Source organism: Cotesia typhae, unplaced genomic scaffold (genome assembly GCF_013202065.1).
Source record: "Cotesia typhae breed Kobodo isofemale line unplaced genomic scaffold, CoteBio_Ctyphae scaffold_45, whole genome shotgun sequence".
Classification (NCBI taxonomy): Eukaryota; Metazoa; Arthropoda; class Insecta; order Hymenoptera; family Braconidae; genus Cotesia; species Cotesia typhae.
This window is the reverse complement of record NW_027423777.1, coordinates 2,663,134-2,685,228: the sequence shown is the minus strand read 5'-3', so window position 1 is coordinate 2,685,228 and position 22,095 is coordinate 2,663,134. Positions and strand designations below refer to the sequence as shown.

The 22,095-nt window shown below is 26.5% G+C and overlaps 3 protein-coding genes across 8 annotated transcripts; 2 read left to right on the top strand and 1 right to left on the bottom strand.

Moving 5' to 3' along the window:
* Positions 1-61: 61 nt before the first annotated feature.
* Positions 62-12,901, bottom strand: Eaat2 (Excitatory amino acid transporter 2). 3 transcript variants are annotated; one of them, XM_074257446.1, is made up of 10 exons: positions 12,384-12,901; positions 8,495-8,620; positions 8,208-8,415; positions 6,660-6,977; positions 6,143-6,376; positions 4,098-4,292; positions 3,326-3,460; positions 3,151-3,259; positions 2,945-3,080; positions 62-2,492 (listed from the first exon to the last, which is right to left on the bottom strand). In XM_074257446.1, the coding sequence occupies exons 1-9, from the start codon at positions 12,556-12,558 to the stop codon at positions 2,958-2,960; spliced, it is 1,623 nt and encodes a 540-aa protein (XP_074113547.1). In that variant the 5' UTR covers positions 12,559-12,901; the 3' UTR covers positions 62-2,492; positions 2,945-2,957. The 3 variants fall into 3 exon arrangements, with proteins under 3 accessions (XP_074113547.1, XP_074113544.1, XP_074113545.1); XM_074257443.1 differs by having other exon boundaries at positions 62-2,475; positions 12,384-12,691; XM_074257444.1 differs by having other exon boundaries at positions 62-2,470; positions 12,384-12,691.
* Positions 12,902-15,015: 2,114 nt separating this feature from the next.
* Positions 15,016-19,807, top strand: LOC141536775 (uncharacterized). Of its 4 annotated transcripts, XM_074257502.1 has the most exons (8): positions 15,017-15,364; positions 15,844-16,122; positions 16,192-16,309; positions 16,619-18,194; positions 18,472-18,527; positions 18,612-18,680; positions 18,810-18,922; positions 19,227-19,804. In XM_074257502.1, the coding sequence occupies exons 1-8, from the start codon at positions 15,347-15,349 to the stop codon at positions 19,248-19,250; spliced, it is 2,253 nt and encodes a 750-aa protein (XP_074113603.1). In that variant the 5' UTR covers positions 15,017-15,346; the 3' UTR covers positions 19,251-19,804. The 4 variants fall into 4 exon arrangements, with proteins under 4 accessions (XP_074113605.1, XP_074113603.1, XP_074113604.1 ...); XM_074257504.1 differs by lacking the exon at positions 18,612-18,680 and having other exon boundaries at positions 15,016-15,364; positions 19,227-19,807; XM_074257501.1 differs by lacking the exon at positions 19,227-19,804 and having other exon boundaries at positions 15,018-15,364; positions 18,810-19,214.
* Positions 19,808-21,008: 1,201 nt separating this feature from the next.
* LOC141537034 (1-acyl-sn-glycerol-3-phosphate acyltransferase alpha-like) lies at positions 21,009-21,809 on the top strand. The gene has a single exon (XM_074257873.1). The coding sequence runs from the start codon at positions 21,009-21,011 to the stop codon at positions 21,807-21,809; it is 801 nt and encodes a 266-aa protein (XP_074113974.1).
* The last annotated feature ends 286 nt before the right edge of the window (positions 21,810-22,095 follow it).

Genomic DNA, 22,095 nt, shown 5'->3' with positions numbered 1-22,095 from the left:
TATTAATTAATTAAATTAATTTATAAAATAAAACCAAAAGGTTTAAATAAATGACAAAACATTTGATAGTTTGTTTTGTTTATACATAACCACAAATTATACTTGAAATACAAACTTATATTTTAAAATTAATTAATTCTAAATGGTAATTATTATCGTAACATTGTTCTTCAGTAAAAATAAAACAAAATAGCACCCTCATCTTTACATCACCGTAAACATAAATAATTATTAACTCAAACAAAGTTACATTGTTCGCATGTAAGGTTATGTACCCAGTAGTTGAACAGGTTGCAAAGGAAAATTTATTTGACCTTACTTTTAATACATATAGATGTCGCTTGCATAAATGTAATAGGTTAATGTTATAATTTTAATGATGTAATGTTTTAATTTTAAAATATTACAATGTTTTAAAAAAAGCGAGAAATTTCAAAATATTTGAATTTTAAAGTATTACAATGTTTAAAAAAAAGCGGGAAATTTTAAAATATTCAAATGTTTTGAAAAAAGCGGGAAATTTTAAAATGATACAATATTTAAAAAAAAAGCGGGAAATTTAAAAATATTACAATGTTTAAAAAAAAAAATTAAATAATTATTATTACAACAATTCAAAAATTCTGTTCAAGTGCTGGTCCCATTTTTAAAATTATTCAAATACTGAGTACTTAACCTTACTCTTCACTCCATTAACCAATCAGAACAATTGAACTAACCTAAAAAAACAAAGCCTAACCCAATCGCTCTTCTAGATTATTGTTAATATTAATTATTAATATTATTACTTGCAAATACAAAGTGAACAGTTTGTACCCTTTAAACAATCTATGATATTGACTTATTTGCATAATTATTATTTTATAAACACTCTAATTATTAATTACGGGCATGTTGTTAATGGCTGTGTTTTGTATTGTTTGTTTTATTATTCATATTGTTATTGTTATTAATTTAATTTGTCGTACATTTATCACACTAATTATTATTACTTATACTTTCCATTTTAATGAGACCTTTTAATAAATGATGGACGAGGTTATGTTACTTCAACTATAAGCGTATTATACAATGCTGATGTAAGGTTATGATCTTTTTTTTTCATGCTCAAAATTTACTCTTGATAAATGTTACAATAAATTTTATTTCTTCTTTTCTTCAAACAAACATTGATATAATTAATTCTGACCAATTGAGTAAATCTGACAAAAATTTTATTGAATCGCATTAATATTTTTTTTTCAACGGCAGTCTTAAAATTCTCAAAAAATTTTACCTTGTTTTTTCCACCAAAAAAAAAATTTTTTTTTTTTACAATTATTACTAATTTTGTTCAGTGTATTCCGAATTTTCGGAATACACTCTTCAGTCGAATTAAAATTATTTATTACCGCCAATATTTTCGTTGAATTCAAAAATTTATTATTCTTTTCTTCTCAATTTTTTTTGAGGGACAAAAAAAATTTCTAAATAATTACATTTAATTTTGATTTTTGTTATTAACGAAAAAATGGGACCTATAACTATCTATAAGCACCATAGATATTAAATATATATTTTTTATGTATAGTAAATTACATTACATGTTATGTAATATTGAGACAATTTTAATGAAATTGAAATTATTAAACAATGATGATAATAATTGCTTACTTTCATCACGCCTTTTTTTATTGTCGGCGTATTGAAATAAGGCACCACGATATCGATATTTATTTAAATTATATTGAAATAATAAGTCGATACTCAAATTATTTATTTCTTCAACAATAATTACTTTGATATTCATTTAGAGTCTTTATCTCGGTAACTATTAAAAATATCAAAAAAACTTATCAGACCTTTTTTGTAGTTCATAAAATTTCCTACAACTTTGTTCCTATAAAAATTTTTATACGACCATTATTTAAGAAGATACAGACCTTTGTTCTAACATTTCTTCCCGAGAAACAATGTGAAGAAATAAAACTCTAAATGAATATCAGTTTTAAAAAAACTACTAAAAATAGTCATTAATCAATTACTACCCGTTTAAACAAAATAAACCATGCCGTTGTTCAAACTTTCAATAAAAATGAACTTCATAACCTCAACTTACAAATTCTAAATCGATATGCCTTGGAAAAATTATACATACAATTATTAATTATCATACAAGTATACACATTACATTAAACGTTTATCCTAATCTAGAAAAAATCGTGGATTTTTTAATTAAATAGATTAAATCCAGTCAGTTATTTGTTTGTTTGTTATTTGTCTGTTAACTGGCGCGATTTATTTTTTTGTGGACTTTAGAATAAAATATTATAATAAATGACCATTCATAATTTGTCCATTTAAATTTACAATTGCCGTTAAATTAAATCATCTTTATTTATTACTTTATAAATTGATAATTGTCATATTTTTAATCACATTGCCTTGGAATTATTAGTCAGACAGTCTCTTCTATCACATTCCTTGCTAGCTGTGCTGAAAGATTCGAAATACTATAAAAAAAAATGTATATTTATTAATAATCTATTTAAATTTTAGATAAATTAGTCTTCTTTAATTTTAGTTGCAAACAATCCGCTAGAGGACCGAAAAAATTTAACATAACCTCATTTGGAACAAAGTAACTATTGTAAAATAATTTTTTTAAGGAGATCCATCAGAAGAAATCGAATTTAGGGCACTTGGATCTTTTTAATAATTAAAAATAAATAAATTAAAAAGTTAGTTTTTAAAAATTCCGCTAGGTGGCTACGCCTCTCACAAGTAGATTGTTAAAATCTAAATATTTAAAGAGATAATTTGCAACTTTAAATAAAAACCAACTAATTTTAAAATAAATAAAATTAGCTTTTTAAAATAGCGAAAAAATAAAAAATGATAATGAATATGAGGCAAATAATAAAAATAAAATATGCTATGATTTTAATAATGATCCTAGCCCTACCAATCATTTTTTTTTACTTGGCGATGGGGCTTATCCTGGTATCATCCTGCATTTCAACAACAATCGTATCAGGATCCGGTACTCGGTTAGCAGATAAACACCCATTGGCTATCGTCGTTGGCAAAACTGTTTCCGACTGCATAAATAAAATTTTTTATCAGTAACCCGCAATTAATATAATAATAAAAAAAAAATTGAATAATTACTTGATAAGCGGCTGCATCAAGAGCCATTAGTTCTTTTTTTGACAATTGTTCAACCACCGCAGCAGCATAGCAGTCACCCAACATGTTGTTTGTCGTTCTTACTCGATCTCTATAATTAATCAATTAATTATGCCTTATCGAGCGATAATTGGATTACTTATTGGTTATTACTTACACAAACCAGTCAATAGCAAATAGTAGTGATACATCTTGCACAGGCGCATCGATCGCACTTAGCACGACAAGTAATAGTACTAATGCTGCGCTTGGTACTGATGCCGATGATACACTCGCTGCTGTAGATGTTAATCTGTCGGAAAAATTTATTTTTAATTATTAAATGGTTACTACCAACCTTGCAGTCACTAATTTTACTTTACTAAGTAATTAATTTTGTTAAATTGCACTGTACTTTCTTAAATATTGATGATTTTAAAAATATAAGCTCATCCTGATGTTATACTCATCAAGAGCTTTCATTTGAGTACCCACATGCATTTTTTATATATTTTTCATATATACATATATATGATATATATAAATATATGAAATATATGAAAAATTGATGTGGGTACTCAAATGAAAGGTCTTGAAGAGTGTAATTTCGGGATGAACTTATATTTTAAAAAATGTCACTCGTTCACAAAATACAAGGTCATTTCTTAATTATTGATATTTTTAAAAATTTAAGCTCATCCCGATGTTACACTCATCAAGACCTTTCATTTGAATACCCACATGCATTTTTTATATATTTTTCATATATACATATATATAATATATATATATATAAATATATAAAATATATGAAAAATTCATGTGGGTACTCAAATGAAAGGTCTTGAAGAGTATAATGTCGGGGTGAGTTTATTTTTTAAAAAATATCAATAGTTCACAAGATACAAGGTAATTTCTTAATAATATAAATTATTGATTTAAAAACTTACATAACTGTGACGATTTCACCGAATCCGAGAAAAATTCCATTCATCTGAGCGATAAAAATACTCGCACTTGCAACAAACAAAGCCGTGCCGTCCATGTTGATGTTACAGCCAATCGGCAAGACAAATCGCGTAACTCGCGGGTCAACTCTTAGTTTGTCGGTCATCAGGCGAAAGGTCACAGGTAGTGCAGCAGCCCTGTACAAATCTCCATTAGATTTATCTCAATAAAAAAAATTTTTTTTACAAAAATTTTACAAATATTTTAATCATTAATTATTTTATTAGTAATAATTAATTTTCACACTCTGGGTCCTTTTTGGTAAAAGAATAATTTAAAAAAATAAACAAAACAAATTAATCTCCAGAATTGCTGAAAATAAAATTAAAGATTTTTTGTTAGCTTAGTTTGACAAATCCTCGGAGTGGCTCCGTATTTTTCTTGATGTGTGGACACTTGCTTCGAGCCTGGAACAGACAGTACCTTATTCTTGCGGCCGTCAATTACTTACCAAGCACCCAGAATTATTTTCTCAATTCGACACTGCTGTCATTTCTCTGTGATTTGATTTTCTAGTCAATCACTATGAAACTGTTAATCCACCTGCAAAATGGCCGCACCGGGTTCTAATCATGTGCTCTACTGACACATTTAACAATTCTTGTCACTGTTTATTGATTAGACGTCTCATCTTATTCTGTAAAAAGTTAATCCACACACAAGATATTTTGCATTAACTAAAATTAATCATAATTTACAAAAAATAATTATTTCTTCCTGAAATTTATACTGATAACTAAAAAGACATTTTTTTGTATTGTATTAAACTGGAAAAATAATTATTGCACTGTTTTAAAAAAATATAAATGCGTGTTTTAACTAAAAAATATAAATAATTGCCATTAGTACTGCTCAGCTCTCCCTCCGTTAATACACCGTACCTGTAATTAATTTTTTTCATAACTAAAACACGTCTAATAATATTTTTCCAGTTTGATATCTGTCAAAAAATAATAAATATTAGAATGTAATTAATGATAGTAAAATATTAAATTGTCAATTTTGAAGCTATCTCTCTTACACTTATTGCGAAAAATCAATTTTTCTCATCAGTCAGTGAAAAAAAAAAAAAAAAAAAAAAAGTATTTTTTCTCCAAGTAAATTTATTTCTTCAGTAAAGATACTGGCATTAGGAGTAAAACTACTCGCTCAATAATACTTTGTATTCTGGGAAGAAAAAAACTTCTTTTTTTTTTTTTCAGAGCACTGTCAATCTGATGACACACATATATATGTCAATTGAAATGCAAGAGTATAAAAGAGATTTTATTAACAGCTTCCACACTCGAATCAGGTCCAGATGACACGGAGTCAATTGATATTTAATTCTTCAACGTTGAATTTTTAATATTCTTCATTGAATTATAAATTATTAAAAAAATTTTGAAATTACCAATAAATAATTAAAATATTAAATATTTATTTCAACGTAAATTTAGTCTTTTATTATTTTAAAAATAAAATAATAAGAGAGATAAATTAGAAGGTAAATGATCAAAATTCAAAGTGCCACCCAGAACTGCATACCTCTCTCTATAATTTTTCTTTCTCTCTTTAATAAAGGAGACTGCATGCTCCTGGACGAGCATACGCGATTGTTAATAAAACAAAATAGTAAAGATTTTTAAATTCATTTATAAATTCATAGATCAGGATTAAGGATACTTTAATATTCTTCTTAGAAAAAAGTTTATCCTAAATTTTACAATCTAAATATCCTCTGAGTTTTTTTATTTTTAAATTTAAATAAAATAAATTTTTAGAATAATATTAAAATAAGACGTAGGAAAGAAATGCCAGACCTCGCAGAGCCGATTAATTTTTTTAAATTAAGAAAATCTAAATGTTATTAATTATCTCAAATTTAAAATTGTAAATTTAATTAATTCTAACACTAAAAAAAAATTCAATTTTTTATATTCCGGTCCTGCAAGGCAGGCGGATTTAATAGGAAAGGAGGGATCGAAGTCGAAGATCGACGACTCACGTTGATGCCATGGCGAACGCAGTTAGAGTCCCCTGAGCCAGCCCGGCGTAGAACTTAAAGGGGTTCTTGCGCACAAACGCCACGTAAATAAGCTGCATGATAACCAGCTGGTAAAAGAAGACACCGATGACCACGGTGACGATGAACCAGGCTAACTGAGACATCACTAGAGCTAGATCATCTACGCCGAGAATTTTTCCTGCTATCACTGATGTTATACCGATTGGCGTCATCCTGGAACATAAATAATTAAATTTTAAATAATTTTTTAAATACTTAGATTTTTTAAAATTTAGAAAAAAATTCTTCAAAATTGTCCAGAGAAGGTTTGAATATAAATTTTGAAAAATTCAACATTTTCAATGGTAATTTTCGTCATCTCAGACAGTCCAATGATTCAAAAAAAATTTGAATAAAAAATTTTTTCGCGTACTAAAATGTTGAAATTTTTTATAAATTTCTTTTTTATAGAAATCGTTCTATCAGCTAATAATAATAATAAAATAAAATAAATTACCACATAACAGTTGAGACCATCCGCATAATAACTTCGAAGACGGCCTTAAAAAACTCGATAACAACTTGTCCCTTTTTCTCGCCGAGTGTTCCCAAAAATGTGCCAAATACCAAACAAAAAAAGACAATTCCAAGCGTGTTGGTGCCACTTCTGTACTGAATAACTCTCACTAGCTCTTCGTCGGGGTTGGCGACAGCTCCACTTCCACTTGTCGATTCAACTCTATCGCTCTCGTTCTGAAGTGGCAATTTTTTGGGCACGTAAACAGTGTGCGCTTGTTGAAACGCCGCTTGGAATAAATTGTCCGGGAACATATTTCTGAAAGGGCAAAAAAAAATTAATCATTTTTTTTTTTCAATTGTTAATGGAAGATAAATGTTTAAGGAGTATCAAATATCGGATAATTGATTAATTGATTCCGCTGAAAGGTTATATATAATTCCTGTGTATTGATTTGTTTGTGTACTCAGATATCGTATCAATGTCAGGGCTTATTGGGTTGCAAGTATATTTAATTCACACTAACGCCCATCTTCGGTTTTATGTGCACTGCTTTGAGTATGCATGACGTTGCATTTGTCTTCTAGCTCACTACTTGCTAGTGTACCATACCACAAAAGCTCGTTATCGATTGCGGTGGCTTTTTTTAAGAGTATCTAGGTATCTCAGGCTCTTTTATTTTTTTTCTGGTTTATGTTGATAATACTTGTTTTTTTAATGGTTACTTTTCAGGCGAACAATTTTTTTTTTTTTTTTTTTTTTTTTTTAAAAATTATTTATTTTTTAGTAAAATAATTTTATTAATTAAAAAATTTCTAATTAATTTAAAGCAGAGTTTTTAATTTTTTTTTTAAATTCTCTTAAAAAATAAATAGTAAAAATTTTTTGTCTAAAATTTTTAAAAGTTCAAAATGTCAAAAATTGAATTTAAAAAATTTTTTATCTTCAGTCTTTATAAAATAAAAATAATATAAATTCAAAATTTTTATCCATAAAAGTTATTTACAAAGCTCTAATATATACTCTGGTAAGATTTTTGTAGAAGCGAGAGCCGTAGGCCATCTAGCGGTGAAACCAAGAAATAACTTTCAAAAAATATTATTAAACATAAAATTTCTGATATTTTTCATTTAAATAATGTATTGTAGAATTTTATATAAAAATTTAGAGGTGGAATTTATAAGAAATATTTTTTTTTAATATAAAATAAATTAATTTTAATACTTTGAAAGTCAAAAAATTTTTTATCAAGCTAATTGTTGTCGAAATCTCTCAAAACATTAAAAAGTAACATATTTTTATAGTAAAAAAAAAAAAAAAAAATAGCCGATTAATATATACTCTTGTAAGATTTTTCTGGAAGCGAGAGCCGTAGGCCACCTAGCGGCGAAACCAAGAACTAACTTAAAAAAAAATTAATTGACATAAAATCTCAAATATTTCTCATTTAAATTGTAAATTGTAGAATTTTATTTAAAAATTCAAAAGTAAAATTTTTAAGAAATATTTTATAAATTATTAATTAATAATGTAATGTAATATTCTTACCTTCCTAAATCCAAAAGACTATCCAAAATATTAACAGCCCTAGCATGGGTAGAAATTGCATTAAAATCCTTCATCCCCGAATTCCCGGGATGAATTAACAATGCTAGTGCAACGCCAAGAATTGCATTTAGCAAAGAAGTTAATATAAAATACACTAGAGTTCTCACAGCTATTTTGCCATTCATCTTGGCATTTAAACTCGCGGAACCTAAAAATAAAAATAAAAAAATTAAATTTCAAGCAAAAAATAAATTTAAAAAAGTACTTAATTAAAAAAAATAAATTACCAGAAATTAAGCTTGCAATAACTAGCGGTAAGATCATCAGCTTGAGTAATCGCATAAATAGTTCACCAGGGTAACTAATTAACATAACCGTGTCATCGCTAAGTCCTAGGGGCCGTAATCCGAATCCTGAAAAAAAAAAAAAAAAAAAAAAATAAAGAATATTACATTAGTTTAAGTTTAGTTTATTTATGACGTTTAATATTAATAGTAAGTAGTTGTATTATGCACGCGCTTGAATGCTAAATCAATTAAGTTGGTATTTTCTGTAATGTGCAATGAATAATAGTTTAAAAAGAAGGAAATAGTTTTTAACGAGTTTAAAATAAAAATAGAGCGATTAAGAATGAGGATTCTATTGTAAAAAAACGTGGGATGCTTTTAAAGATATTTTAATCAATACTTTTCTTCAACCAATATCTGACAATAAAATATTTACAACAATCGATATCAAGCGCCCTACGCTTTTTTACGATAAAATTCATTTTTTTTTTTTTTTTAATCACTCTATTATTATTTAAAGGGGTAAAATTGATTTTTTTTTATAGTTTTAAAGCTTAATCTAATTTTTCTAATTCTAAATTTTTTTTTTAATTAATAAAAAATTTTTTATTAATTTAAAATTCTTCAAAAAATTATTAATATAAATTTTCAAAGCAATTTTGGTCAAAATAAATAATTTATTACTAAAATTGTCATTATTTTTAAAATAATTAATTTTTCCAAAAAAATCATCAATTTTATCCTTCTAAAAAAAATTATTAATCAAAATTAAATTTTAGAAAAATATTTTTTTATAAAAAAATAATAAATAGAATAAATAAAAACACAGACTGCGAGAAACTTTAGGATCTTTTAAGATTGATACAAAATATTATAAAAAAAAAATTTGAGCCAAAAATTTATTGCCGGTCGTCATTTTTGACAATTTTCAAAAATTCAAAATTTGATAAATTTGGCATTTTTCATATTTTTTTTTTTTTATATTTTTTTTTTCAATAGCTCCAAGTGTCCTCTTTCCAACAAACAAAATGCCATTTCTCTATCTATACTAGAGTTTGAGATATTAAAAAAACAAACTGGAAAAACTGAAAAAAGCGCGAAATTTTGAATTTGCATATTTTTAAAAAAAAATTTTTTTATTTTTTTAATTATTTTTTTCTGTTAATAAACATTTGTTAACTATTAATTAATACTCATTAACTATTAATAAATATACTTTTCTCCCAAATAAATATTTATTGAATGTTAAAAAATATTTATTAAAATTTAATAAATTAAATAATTGTCTTCAAATAAATTAAATTATTAATAGTTAATAAATCCTTCTATCAGTGTCGGCTATGTCTTAATTGATTAATAATTACTTTAATTATTTAAATAATAATTATTTTAATTACATTAAACAATTAATGATTAATAATGGAACAAACTTATTAAATAATTTTTTTGTCATCAGTCTTTAATAAAGGCGCAAAGTTTTAATTTAATTTAAAATTTTTTAAGTGTCCGAAAATCGAGTTCAAAGATTCCTTTACGTAAATAGATAAATATATACACGGATACGCTAATAAAATTGTGTTAAAAATAGCTAAAATTATTTAAAATAAGAAGCCCTTTAAAAAGTAATGGATGACACTTAAACCAGAAGACCATATAATAAGACGATTAAATCTTGTATAACAAGCAATTCTGAAAATTAAAGTAGGTCATTCGTGCTATCTAGTTATAAATATATATATATATATATATCTGCTGCACAGGAAAAAGTTGTTTTAATTCTCAAGATTATTCGATCGTTTTATTCATACTCATTGCGATAATATGCACGTGAAAATAATCCGTACCTAGTACCATACCAAGTACTACTTACTCACTCTAGTTTCGTTATTGATATCGATATATCAACATTCATCTTTATATTTATTCACTACGCCTACACATATATTTAACATTGATATTGCTGACATTGAAAAAATTAATACTTTTTCCAATAATTGCTCCAAGATTTTTATTTTTAGAAACTTTTTTTTTTTTTTTGATGGAGTTTTAGAGTTTTATTGATGTTAATTTTTTGTTGGATTAAATTTTTAATTAGTTTAAATGTTGAATTTTAATTTAAAAAAAATTCTGTGATTTTAAATTGATAATTTTTAAATTTAAAAATTCTTGGGAATTTTTTTTTTTTTTAAATTACAGTAAAAAATTTTAATTTTAAAAAATATTAAAAATTATTTTTGATAAATTAAAATAAAAAATTTTAATATTAAAAAATCGTGTAAATTTTTTTTTGTAAAATTAATTAAAATAAATTCTAATACTAAAAAATTCTTGAAAAAATTTTTTGATAAATTTAATTAAAATAAATTTTAATATTAAATGTTAAAAATTATTTTTAATTAATAAAAATAATAAATTTTAATATTAAAAAATATTAAGAATTATTTTTGATAAATTAAAGTAAAAAATTTTAATATTAAAAATCTTGTCAATTTTTTTTTGTAAAATTAATTAAAATAAATTCCAATACTAAAAAATTCTTGAAAATAATTTTTGATAAATTTAATTGAAATAAATTTTAATATTAAAAATTCTTGAGAATTATTTTTGGTAAATTTCTATTTTTAAATTAATTATAAAACAAAATAATTCTCTTCTGACATGAACTCATTGGCAATAATTGAGACAATTAACTACCCACTAAAAGTCAATTGTAAATGATTACGCGAAACAATTAATAAACTCTTTCAATTGATATCGATAAATAAGATACGCCAGAGGTCAACGATGAAAGTTTTTATTCTGGCTTACCTTCATAAAGTTAAAAAAAAATGAAAATCAATTGGCAGTATCTATTAATCGATAGTATTGGAAGATTTATGGCGGCGAGCTTTGCCAATTTCATTGTTCTCGAACGTCTACGGATTAAATTTAAGAGCTCGTAAATTTAAATGATTGCCATTAGATATGTAACATGTTACTTGTACGAGTAGAGAGATATTAATTATGGCAAGAGTTCAAATTACTTATTAATTATCAGTAGTTTATTTTTAATTATTGTAGATACGTGGTGCTTGCAAATTTGTGGCTTTTAAATAAGTCTGATTCTAATTATTATTATCAACTGTTTGAGTGTAATTTAGTACTTATATGTTAATTTAATCGACGAAAATAGTGCAGCATTTTCTGAACTTAAGGAGATATTTTTAAAATTTGGCTTGCATATTTGTGGAATTATTTTTAGAAAAAAAAAATTTTATTATTGATAAATACAATTTAAATTTTTAGTTTTTTTTATTAATAAAAAATTAATTCGGCTAATTTATGAATATGATTTAAAAATTGAGTTTTTTGATTAAATTTGTTCAATTTTAAAGTAAAAAATGTTGGCTCTCATGTTTTTGGATAAATTTATATTTTATCTTTTTTTTAAGAACAATTAAAAAACAAAATTTATAAATTTTTTTGAAACTTTATAAAATTTATTAAAAATAAATAAATATTTTGAACTTCCCGCTAAAAAATAAAAAAAAAATTTTTTTTTTAATTGTTCATTTTTTAATATATTTTTCAAAAAAAAAAAAAAAAAAAAAAAAATAGAAATTTCGTTCAGAAAAATGAAAATTAAAATTGACCCGACTTATAAATATTTATCAAAAATAAAATTATTTTTAGACATAGATTCTTGACTCAAGAATTTATTTAATAAAAATTTTCCCGAAGAATATTAAATTTTTTATCTAAAAAAAAAAATAATTTAATTTTAATTTTAATTATTAAAATAATAAATAATTCTTCAGATAGAAAAATTAATTGTAGAAAATTTTAAAGACTATTTAATGTCAATAAAATTATTTTTTTTTATGTAAAAAAAATAATTTAGTAAACAAACCTAAAATAACCCCAAGAACAACTCCAGACAAAGTGACGAGAAGAAGCATGTTTTCCCGGATCCACTTCCTGGTGTCTGCTGTCACCTTGCGGGGCCCCTGGGAGGCCGAGACATCCTGGCCACCCATCTTAGCGAAGAGATACTCAGAGAAGCGGGCGGATGACTTCTCTTCCATTTCGAGGTTCCCGAAGCGCAGTCGTTTTGAAAAAACTCCAGAAGCTGACGACGGCGATGATGATGATGGCAGAGACGACGCCGAGGGTATTCCTGTCCCTGAGACCGGTGACACCCCAGCAGCTGTTCCCGCGGGTGACGATGATACCGACGATACCTTACGCGATTTCTCGGCGGAGCCCCAGCAACACCACCACGAAGACGACGACGGGTTGCCGTTTTGGGGGTGTTGAGAAAAATTCCAAGTAACTAACCAGTCACGACCCTCGATCCACTCGCGAACCTTCCGCTTCCTCTTTTTCTTCACGCTCCAGGCGCTGCCCTCAATCGCTCCTTTTTTATGCCTATACTTTCGATCAATTATTAATTAATTAATTAATTAATTATTATTTCTTCACTCTTTTAATTTACTTTTTAAAATTATTTCTTCCAACTCCGAAAATACAATCGATATTTTTTAAAATAAACCCTTTGGGATGGTCCACTTTTATTTCCGTTGTCTGAGGTCGATCCTGGAAACCCCAACGACCTCGAGACCGTTGCGCAGGGTCAATTACCTCGAGCTCTAGTTACACTTTTTTTTTTTTTTTTTTTTTTTTCTACCGGATACAAAATCTTTATATTTACGGAAATCACCAACAGCAAATATTTCTTCCTGATAAAAAATATCTTCCTGGTTTCTATTACTCGCAATCAAAAGACAATTCTCAAGCTTATTCCAGTTTATTGCAAGCCGCGCAATTATTTATAACTTTATCTGGTGTGGACCAGACAACGGATCAGTTATAACTGACTTTGTTGAGCGTAATAGCGTATTGATTGTCAAACGGTCTCTCAATATTCGCGGGTGCGCAGGAATATGCACTTGCGCAGATTTTATCGCTTCCAGTGTATCTTCCTCGGAGATTCCATCTTATCTAATGTCCTCAGCCATTAGTCTCTAGTTATTATTTACATTTTTCGATTGCGAATATTAATAATTAATTATTACTGATATGATCTAATGATTAAATATTTTTTAACACGTCCCTAGATACAGCTCCAAGTTGATTTGTCGTGATATCACGAATGGGATACTCGGGTAAATTATATTGATTTATTGATCGACCCTAGGTTGGATAGAAAGAAAAACATGAATGAACTTGATTTTTTTAGGGTAATAAATATTTGCAAACTTACCAATCGACTTTTTATTTCTGTTGATTTTTTAAGAATATTTAAACTTCAAACTTTTGGTTTAAAAAATAGGGTGTTCGAATTTTTTTTTTATTTATTTTCTACAAGGATGATACCTAGAAAATATTTCCTGAAAAAAATTTAAGGTCAATTTAATAAAGATTTTTTTTTTTTTTTAATTTTTTTGGAAATGAATTAATTTTTTTTTTTGTATTAATTACTTTTAAATGAAAGTTTTTCTTTAAAAATATGAAATTTTAAATTTTTTAGAATTTTTTTTTTATTAATAAAATTATTACAAAAAAATTTTTTTAAAAATTCCACATGTAAAAAATTTGAAAAACTATACGTGCAATTTTTTTTAATATATTTTTTTATTGTTAATTTAATTAATAAAAATTTTTTGCTGTCGGTTAATTAAAAATTTTTAGAATTTTTTTTTATTGAAAAAATTATTACAAAAAAATAAAAAAAAATTTTGATTTGTAAAAAACTTGAAAAACAAAGCGTGAAATTTTTTAAAAATATTTTTTAGGTCTAATTTAATAATTAAAAGAAAATCAGAAATATTTTTTTTAAAATTACTCTTATAGTTTTTTGCAAGTGAAAAAAAAATTTTTTTTTTTCAAATTATTTTTTCAATAAACAAAAATTCTAAAAATTTTTAAATGTCGGCTAACTTAATTTTCATTAATTTAGCAGATATTGATTAATTTAAAAAATTTTTTAATAAATAAATTATAACAAAAATAAATGAGAAAAAAAAATGGCATTTAGAAATTTTAAAAAATTACAAAAGCAATTTTTTTAGAATTAATTTAATTGTTAAATAAAATTAAAAAATTGTCAAATGACAGCTAACTTTAATTTCTGATAATTTTTATAAACAAATTTTTATTTATCTATTTTATTGATGATTTATAATTTAATACTAAAGTTAGCCATTTTTTTAATAATTTTTTTTTTTGCTATAATTTATTTGTTAAAAAAAAGTAAAACAATTGTGAAATGACAGCTAAATTTAATGTCATAAAAAAATAATTTTAATCAAGAAAAATACTTACAAAAACATAATTATTAATTAATAATATTCTTCTTTTCTTTATTTAATAATAATTTTTAAATTTTTTATTCCGTGTATAAAATAAATCAACTGTCATCTTGTGATACAAAATATAAGAACACCTATACTAAAAAATTATCCGCTGCTGCCACCTTGCGGAGCGCGCTCTCACTAAATATTTCGTCCACATGTATATGGGTAGCCATTTTTATTTACGTCCAAGTAAAAGTCTGTGAGGGTTAAAAATAAATTATTAAAATAATAATTAGCTGTGTAAAAAATTAACAATTCACAGTTAAATAATTGGATAATAATTATTGTTGCAATTACTGCGCACAAGTAATAATAAATATTTGTAGTCAATCCAATAAATAATGAACTGTTGTGTGTACGTGAGAGTTAAGTTGGTTTAGTTAATAATAAACCATACGTTTTTGTGATCATTACTTGTAGAAAGCATTTGGCATTTTATTTATCTTTAAAATAATAATTGTCGTAATTAATAGTTTTTAATTGATTACATTTATTTTTAATAATAATAATAATCATTATGGATTGTCATCGAAAGGTATTTCATTTTTTTAGTTAATTTTTTATTTTAATATTTTCTGACAATAAAATTTAGACAAATAATTTTTTTAATTATTTTAATTATGATTTTAATATTTAAAATAATTATTTTAATTATAAAAATAATTATTTTAGTATTTAAAAAAAATAAAATAATTATTTTAATATTTAAAATAATTATTGTAATAAATTATCAATTAAATTTTTTTTTCAATAATTTTTTAAACTTAATTTATTAAAAAAATAAAATTAAAATAATTATTGTAATAAATTATCAATTAAATAATTTTTTAAACTTAATTTATTGAAAAAAAAAAAAAAAAAAATTAAAATAATTATTGTATTAAATAATAAATTAAATTTTTTTTAACCTCAATTTATTAAAAAAAAAAAAAAAAATAATAAAATTATTTAGCGTGCAAATTTTAATTTTATATTTTTTTTTTTAATTATAATTGTTTCTTTTTTTTTTTTTAGATGATTGTAAGACCAATACAAAACTACAAACCTAAAGAGAACGTCGCCGACGAAGATGAGGACGACCTGGAAGCATTGAGGTTAGCCGCATTGATGTCGCTGAAAGCTAAGCCTAGCAAGATACCACCACCACCACCACCACCACCACCTCAGAAGTCATTCTTACTTCCTAGAAATTCATATGCGATGTACACTAGTAATAATAATATTAAGAACCATGGCAATTATAGAGGAAGGAGGGATTTTTATCAAAATCGTCCTCTAGTTAGACAAAATGGGGTAAGAATTAAATACCTGTTTTTTTTTTTTTTTAAATTAATTTTTATTTAATATATTTTGTGCTTTCAGAATCAAAATGTGTATCACCCAAGTAGAAATAATAAAAATCTTATTGAAATTATTCCTATGGAGGAGAATACACCAACAGATGGTGAAGATAAAAAAGATAATGCGACTTCTGAAAAAGGTAAAGACTTTTATTTTATTGTTATAAAAAATTATTAAATTATTTAATATCATAATTAATAGACATCTGAGATTTTTTTTAATTATTTTAATAGCTAAATTAAAAAAAAAAAAAATTTTAGGAGTAGAAATTTAATAATAATTATTATTATATTATAAAAATTAAAAAATTATCATTTATTTGTTGCTAAGTATAATTTTCTAATTAATACTGAAAAAAAAAAAAAAAAAAAAATAATTAATATAAAAAAAATTTTTTTCTAATTTTTCCAACTTAAAATAAATTAAAATGACTAAATAAATTTTCCAGAAAATTCAAAATTCCGTCGATACGACGACGCAAGCGGTTCCGAGGACGAAGACATCAAACCCAAAGACCCTATCGAGCAGCCATCAAGCAGCCTAGGAGACCTCCCTGACTCATCAGAGCCTCCCAAAGAAGACTCGCAAACAGACTCTGACCCCGGCGAAGCTTTCGAGTCGGGCTTACAGGAGTCCACCTCTCCCAAGGAAGAAGAACCCGCGCCAGCAACGGAGGAAGAGAACGCGGACTCGGATAACGAAGCTGAAAAGGAGGACGAGGACGACGACGACGTGCTCTTGATGGCCGACTACGAAGAAGAAGACTCTCTGGAGCGGCTGATGGACGAGATGGAGCGCGAGATGGCGGACAAGCCTCTGGAGAAAAAGGAGAAGAAGCCGCGGAGGGACAAGGTCAAGAAAGAGAAGCCCAAAGCTGCTGTCTCCGCGTCGACTTCCGCTGCTTCTAATTTGAGCTACAAAGCGACGAAGAGCCCCGAGTCTCCGTACGAGCGTCCTCGCCATCGCTCGCCTTCTCCGAAGGCCAAGAGAAAAAAGTCTCCCAGAAGGTCTCCAGCTCGCTTGAAAAAAATCAGACAGAGGTCTCCGAGGAGGTCTCCAGCCCCCAGGTCGCCCAAGAGGCTCCTGTCTCCTCGCCGCAGATCCAGGTCCAGGTCCAGGTCTCCCAGGAGCCGGCGCTCGCCCAGGTCCAAGTCTCCCAGGCCCAGATCTCCAGTCAGGAGCTCCAGGTCGCCGAAAATTTCTCCCAGGAGAGTTTCTCCCAGGAGAATTTCTCCACACTCGCCTATTCACTCGCCCTGGACCTCGCCGATAAATTCTCCAAAGCGAAGACGTTCTCCAGTTGCTTCTCTAGCGAGCTCTAATTTTTCAGGCAAGGACAATGACAAGGACAATGACAAGGAGAAAGAGTCCAGGAAAAAACGCTCCAGGTCTCCGGAAGAAAGTAAAGAGTCCTCCGAAGCCAGCGACCCGGTTTTGGAAGCCAGGAGGCGGAAATTTGAATCCACAAAATTAATCGACCCGGTTAATGACAACAAAAAAATTAAACTCTCCCGCAAAGCTGATGAGGAAGACACTGTTGAAGATCTTAAGGTTAATCTTGAGGAAGATGTTGAGGAAGGCGAGCTCCAGGAAATCAGCGATGAAGAAAAAGTCACTGAAGGAAATGAGAATGAAGAACTTGCGGAGGATCCTGGACTGTGCTTGGATGAAAGCTATGATCTCGATGAACTCGAGGAACATGTCAGTGATGAAGCTGTCTTTGAATCGGTTAAGATGGAGAAGAAGCTCAAGAAAAAGAAGAAGAAGAAGAAGGACAAGGAGATTTATCAGGTCGGGAAGCTCAAGGAGCTACCGCTGTCAGAGAGGCTGGGAAAGAAGAAAAAGTGCAAGAAGAGGAAGGAGTATGATGGCAAGAGTGAGGAGGCCAATTCTGAGGAGGTCGTTGATGAAGAAGCTGACTTAAGGACTGAACTCAGTCGCAGGAGAGCTGAGAGGCTTAATAGGAATGCTCCTATTCAGTCTGCTAGGCTTTTACAGTCCGCTTTTAAAGGAGTTGTTAATGAGTATGTATTTTTTTTTTAAATTAAAATTTACTAAATATTATCAGTATAATAATTTGATTTTTAAAAATTTAGTAATTTAAATTTTTGAAAAATTATAAATTTATTAAAAATTTTACTGATCAATTTAAAAAAATTTTTTTTTGAAAAATTGATAAAAAATATTAGAAAAATTTAATTTTAAAAGATCTAGTAAATTAATTTTTAATTATTCAATATTTGAAGCCTTAAAAAAATTTTTTTTTTTTTTAATTTTTAGTAATTTTTAAAATTTTTTCAGAGTCGCCAAAAGTAATTCGAAGGTTCTTCAGAGACAACTGATAAAGGAGGACAAACGTAAGTATTTTTTTTATCTATATATTTATAATAATTAAAAAAAGTTAGATTTGAATTTTCCAATAGAAAAATAATTCGTTACAGATCCTCAAAAAGAAATAAGACGTGTAACTGTATTGCATAGATCTATTCCCGAATTACATGATTCAGAAGGTACCTTTAAATTTTGATTGTTAATTTTAAAGATTTTGATTAAATAAAATTTTTTTTTATTGAAGCCATCCTTAGAAAAATTTTTTGATTGTAAAAAAATTTATTGGAATTATTTTTAATAATTTACAGATGAAATGATCGATTCAAAGGTACCAATTAAATTCCGACTGGGGCTAAATAAAGTTCAAGAAACTCGAGAGACTAAATCATCTCGGAAATCTTCAAAGCGGCAAGGTCGAAAGGTAAAACACAAAAATTTGATAGTTAACTGATTCGCGATGTCAAAATTTCCGTGTCTATTTTCCCTTGGAGATTTTTATTAAAATTTATCATTTTTTTGGTTTGAAAAAAAAAAATTTATTCTTTTACAAGTATGCAAAAATGCGTCCAGTGTTAAATAGACATTTAACAAACAATGTGCCTTTTTAAAGTATCATATTTTTTTTTATATATTTAATTAATTACTGGTAAAAATTGACGCGGAAAAAATTCTTTTATTTATTCAATAAATAATTAATTTTTTTTTTTTTTATATTTTTTGTCTAGGGATCAAAAAAAAATACGCATTAAAGTGATTGCATATTTGTACGAAGAACAATTATAAACATTAATTATTAATTAATAATAAAAAATACCACTCATTAATGAATTAATTAATCGTATTACAATATAATACTGGGTATTGTTAAAAATTAATTACCAGAATAATATTACAATAATGTTAAGAAATAATTGTAATAATATTAATTATTAATTAACTTTTATTATAAAACTCTTCGTTATATTATCAAAAAATTTGTATAAAAATAATCTATTGCTTAGATTTAATAATAGAATTTAATTAATAATTAGTAGATTATCTATTAATTGATAATGTAAATAATTTTTGCCTTAATGATAAAGCACAAGCTAAATTAAATAAATGATAAATATAATAAGAAAATTAATGTCAGATAGCTTTATAAATTCACAACCTTTTTTATAAATGTAATCATTTTTTTTTTTAGATTTTTTTTTTTGAATACATAATATGTTTTATGTAGAAAAATGTACATAATTATCGTGTGAATATTTTGTACCTGGAAGAATAGTTTAAGAATTTTTTTATAAGACCCGTACGTAATTATTTTTGAGGTAATTTTTTTTTTTTTTTTTTTTTTTTTTTTTTTAAATAAGGTAAAGTACTTTATATTTATATTTTGACGCATTTTTATTTAATAACTTTCTAAAATTTTAATTTAAAAAAAAAACTCATTAATAATTACGTTTTAATTTTTATCTAAAAAATTGACTTGATACTTTGTAAAATATTTTTTCTGTACACGAATTTTTGAATCCTGTTTAGTTTAAGTTTATTTTAATTTATCTTTAGAATAAATGACTTACAAAAATAAAAATAAAAATAATTAAATAACTCTGTGATAAAAATTAATGTTTAATAAAAATTAGTTTATAAGTTATTTATATTTGTCGTAGTTTTAAGTTTAATTATAATTAATTATTGATAAGAAAAATTATACTCAGTGCTAGTTTTAATGTGACTGATTCTATAAAAAATTTTAAATAATTTAAGTTTTAGAACTTGTACTAATGTATTACTAAATTTTTATGTACTTGTTTTATGATACTAAATACGAGTCTAATACTAAGGACTGATAGATAATTAATTTAATTTCTTTTCAGAAAAAAAAAATTAATAAATGATATTTTTTAAATTATATTGATTGTTTTTTTTTTTTTTTTTTTTTTCTCTATAAATCATTAATCACTCCTAAAAATCGCCATAATTCTTAAAATATAGGTTTTAGAAAAAAATCATAAGAATATATAATTGTAGCTTAGGAAATTTCCTAAAAAAAACGTTACTATTTTATAGGTCTATTTTTAATATTTTTAGATATATAAGCACTTAAATAGTAAAAAGTTGAAAAATCATTATTTAATCACTCCTAAAAATCGCCATAACTCCTAAAATATTGATTTTAGGAAAAAATCATAAGAATATAAAATTGTAGCTTAGAAAATTTCCTACAAAAAACGTTACTATACCACAGGTCTAAAACCCAATTAAACCGCTCAAAAAATCATTTAAAACATTAAAAGATTTAGATCTTAAAAATAAAATTTTACCTGTAAGAATTTTAGAAATATTTATAAAAAAAAATCAGCATTAAAACGCCAATCGGTGTTAAATTGAACGATAAAAGCATATTAAAATATAAAGTAAATAATTGCGTAAGTAAAATTGCCCAATATTCCGTTATTTTTAATATAAAAACATAAATTACGCGAAGAAATAAATTAGTTTTGGCTAAAACTTTCTTAAAAATGGATTTAAGAGCCATTTTTACGCTGATTATTATTTCTGTAATGGTCTATTTGTACAGAAGAAATAATGTGATGAAGTATTACACAAAATTTGTAATCTTCCACGGTTTTTTCATCTCAATAAGTTTTATTTTGGTGCCAATATTGCTGTTCCGTCCGCGAAACATGCGAAACTGGATGATAGTCTCAAAAATTTGTGGCTTCGTCGGCGAGCTGCTGGGGCTGGAGTTGGAAGTGCGGAACCTTGAAGATTTCCGAAGAAAAAAGGGCTGCATAGTAGTTTCCAATCACCAGAGCTCGCTAGACGTTCTAGGATTGTTCAAAATCGGGCAATTAGTCAACAACAACTGCGGAGTTGTCGCGAAGAAAGAATTATTTTACATTTGGCCGCCTGGACTTGTCATCTGGCTCTGCGGGTCGATTTTTATCGACAGAAAAAACCCCTACAAAGCCAGATCGGACTTAAACGCTGTCGCTGAAAAGGTAAAAAAGGAAAACGTGAAGCTCTGGATCTTCCCCGAAGGCACGAGAAGAAACAACGGGAAGATTAATTCCTTCAAAAAAGGCGCGTTTCACATGGCTGTTAACGCGAAGCTTGATATTGTTCCGATTGTATTTTCTTCGTACTACTTTCTGGAGAACAAAAAACGCTTCGACTCCGGGAAGGTTATTATCACCGCACTGCCTGCGGTTTCGACGGAGAATTCTTCTGTTGAAGAAGTTATGGACAAAATTCATCTCATGATGGGGGAAGCTTTTGTATCTTCCTCTGCTGAAGCTAAACTAGCAGTTAAGTCGTGATGTTTTTGATTACTGAAAAAAAAAATTATTTATTTTTTTAATTAATTTAATTTAAAAGATAGTTTAATAAATACTTAAAGAAGAAATTTGTTTTAATTTGGATTATTGAGAGAATCTAAAAAATTTTAGGTTTATATATAACTTCTAGGAAGATTTTTCTGGTAGCGAGAAGGCGTAGCCACCTAGCGGCGAAAACAAGAACTAATTTTCAAAAAAATGCTTATTAATTTAAAAAATTAAGAGAATTAGTTTAAGTTTAAATTAGCGCAACTGATTGTTACTGGGG

What these genes read in the sequence shown, in the direction of transcription:
- Eaat2 (XM_074257446.1), bottom strand. Translation starts at nt 12,558, where the DNA reads ATGGAAGAGAAGTCATCCGCCCGCTTCTCTGAGTATCTCTTCGCTAAG. An exon ending in TATTGCAAGCTTAATTTCTG is followed by an intron (nt 8,416 to 8,494) that starts GTAATTTATTTT and finishes TTTTATTTTTAG; the next exon opens with GTTCCGCGAGTTTAAATGCC. An exon ending in GGTGAAATCGTCACAGTTAT is followed by an intron (nt 3,461 to 4,097) that starts GTAAGTTTTTAA and finishes TTTTTCCGACAG; the next exon opens with ATTAACATCTACAGCAGCGA.
- LOC141536775 (XM_074257501.1), top strand. An exon ending in ACTGATAAAGGAGGACAAAC is followed by an intron (nt 18,528 to 18,611) that starts GTAAGTATTTTT and finishes AATTCGTTACAG; the next exon opens with ATCCTCAAAAAGAAATAAGA. An exon ending in CGAATTACATGATTCAGAAG is followed by an intron (nt 18,681 to 18,809) that starts GTACCTTTAAAT and finishes AATAATTTACAG; the next exon opens with ATGAAATGATCGATTCAAAG.
- LOC141537034 (XM_074257873.1), top strand. Translation starts at nt 21,009, where the DNA reads ATGGATTTAAGAGCCATTTTTACGCTGATTATTATTTCTGTAATGGTC.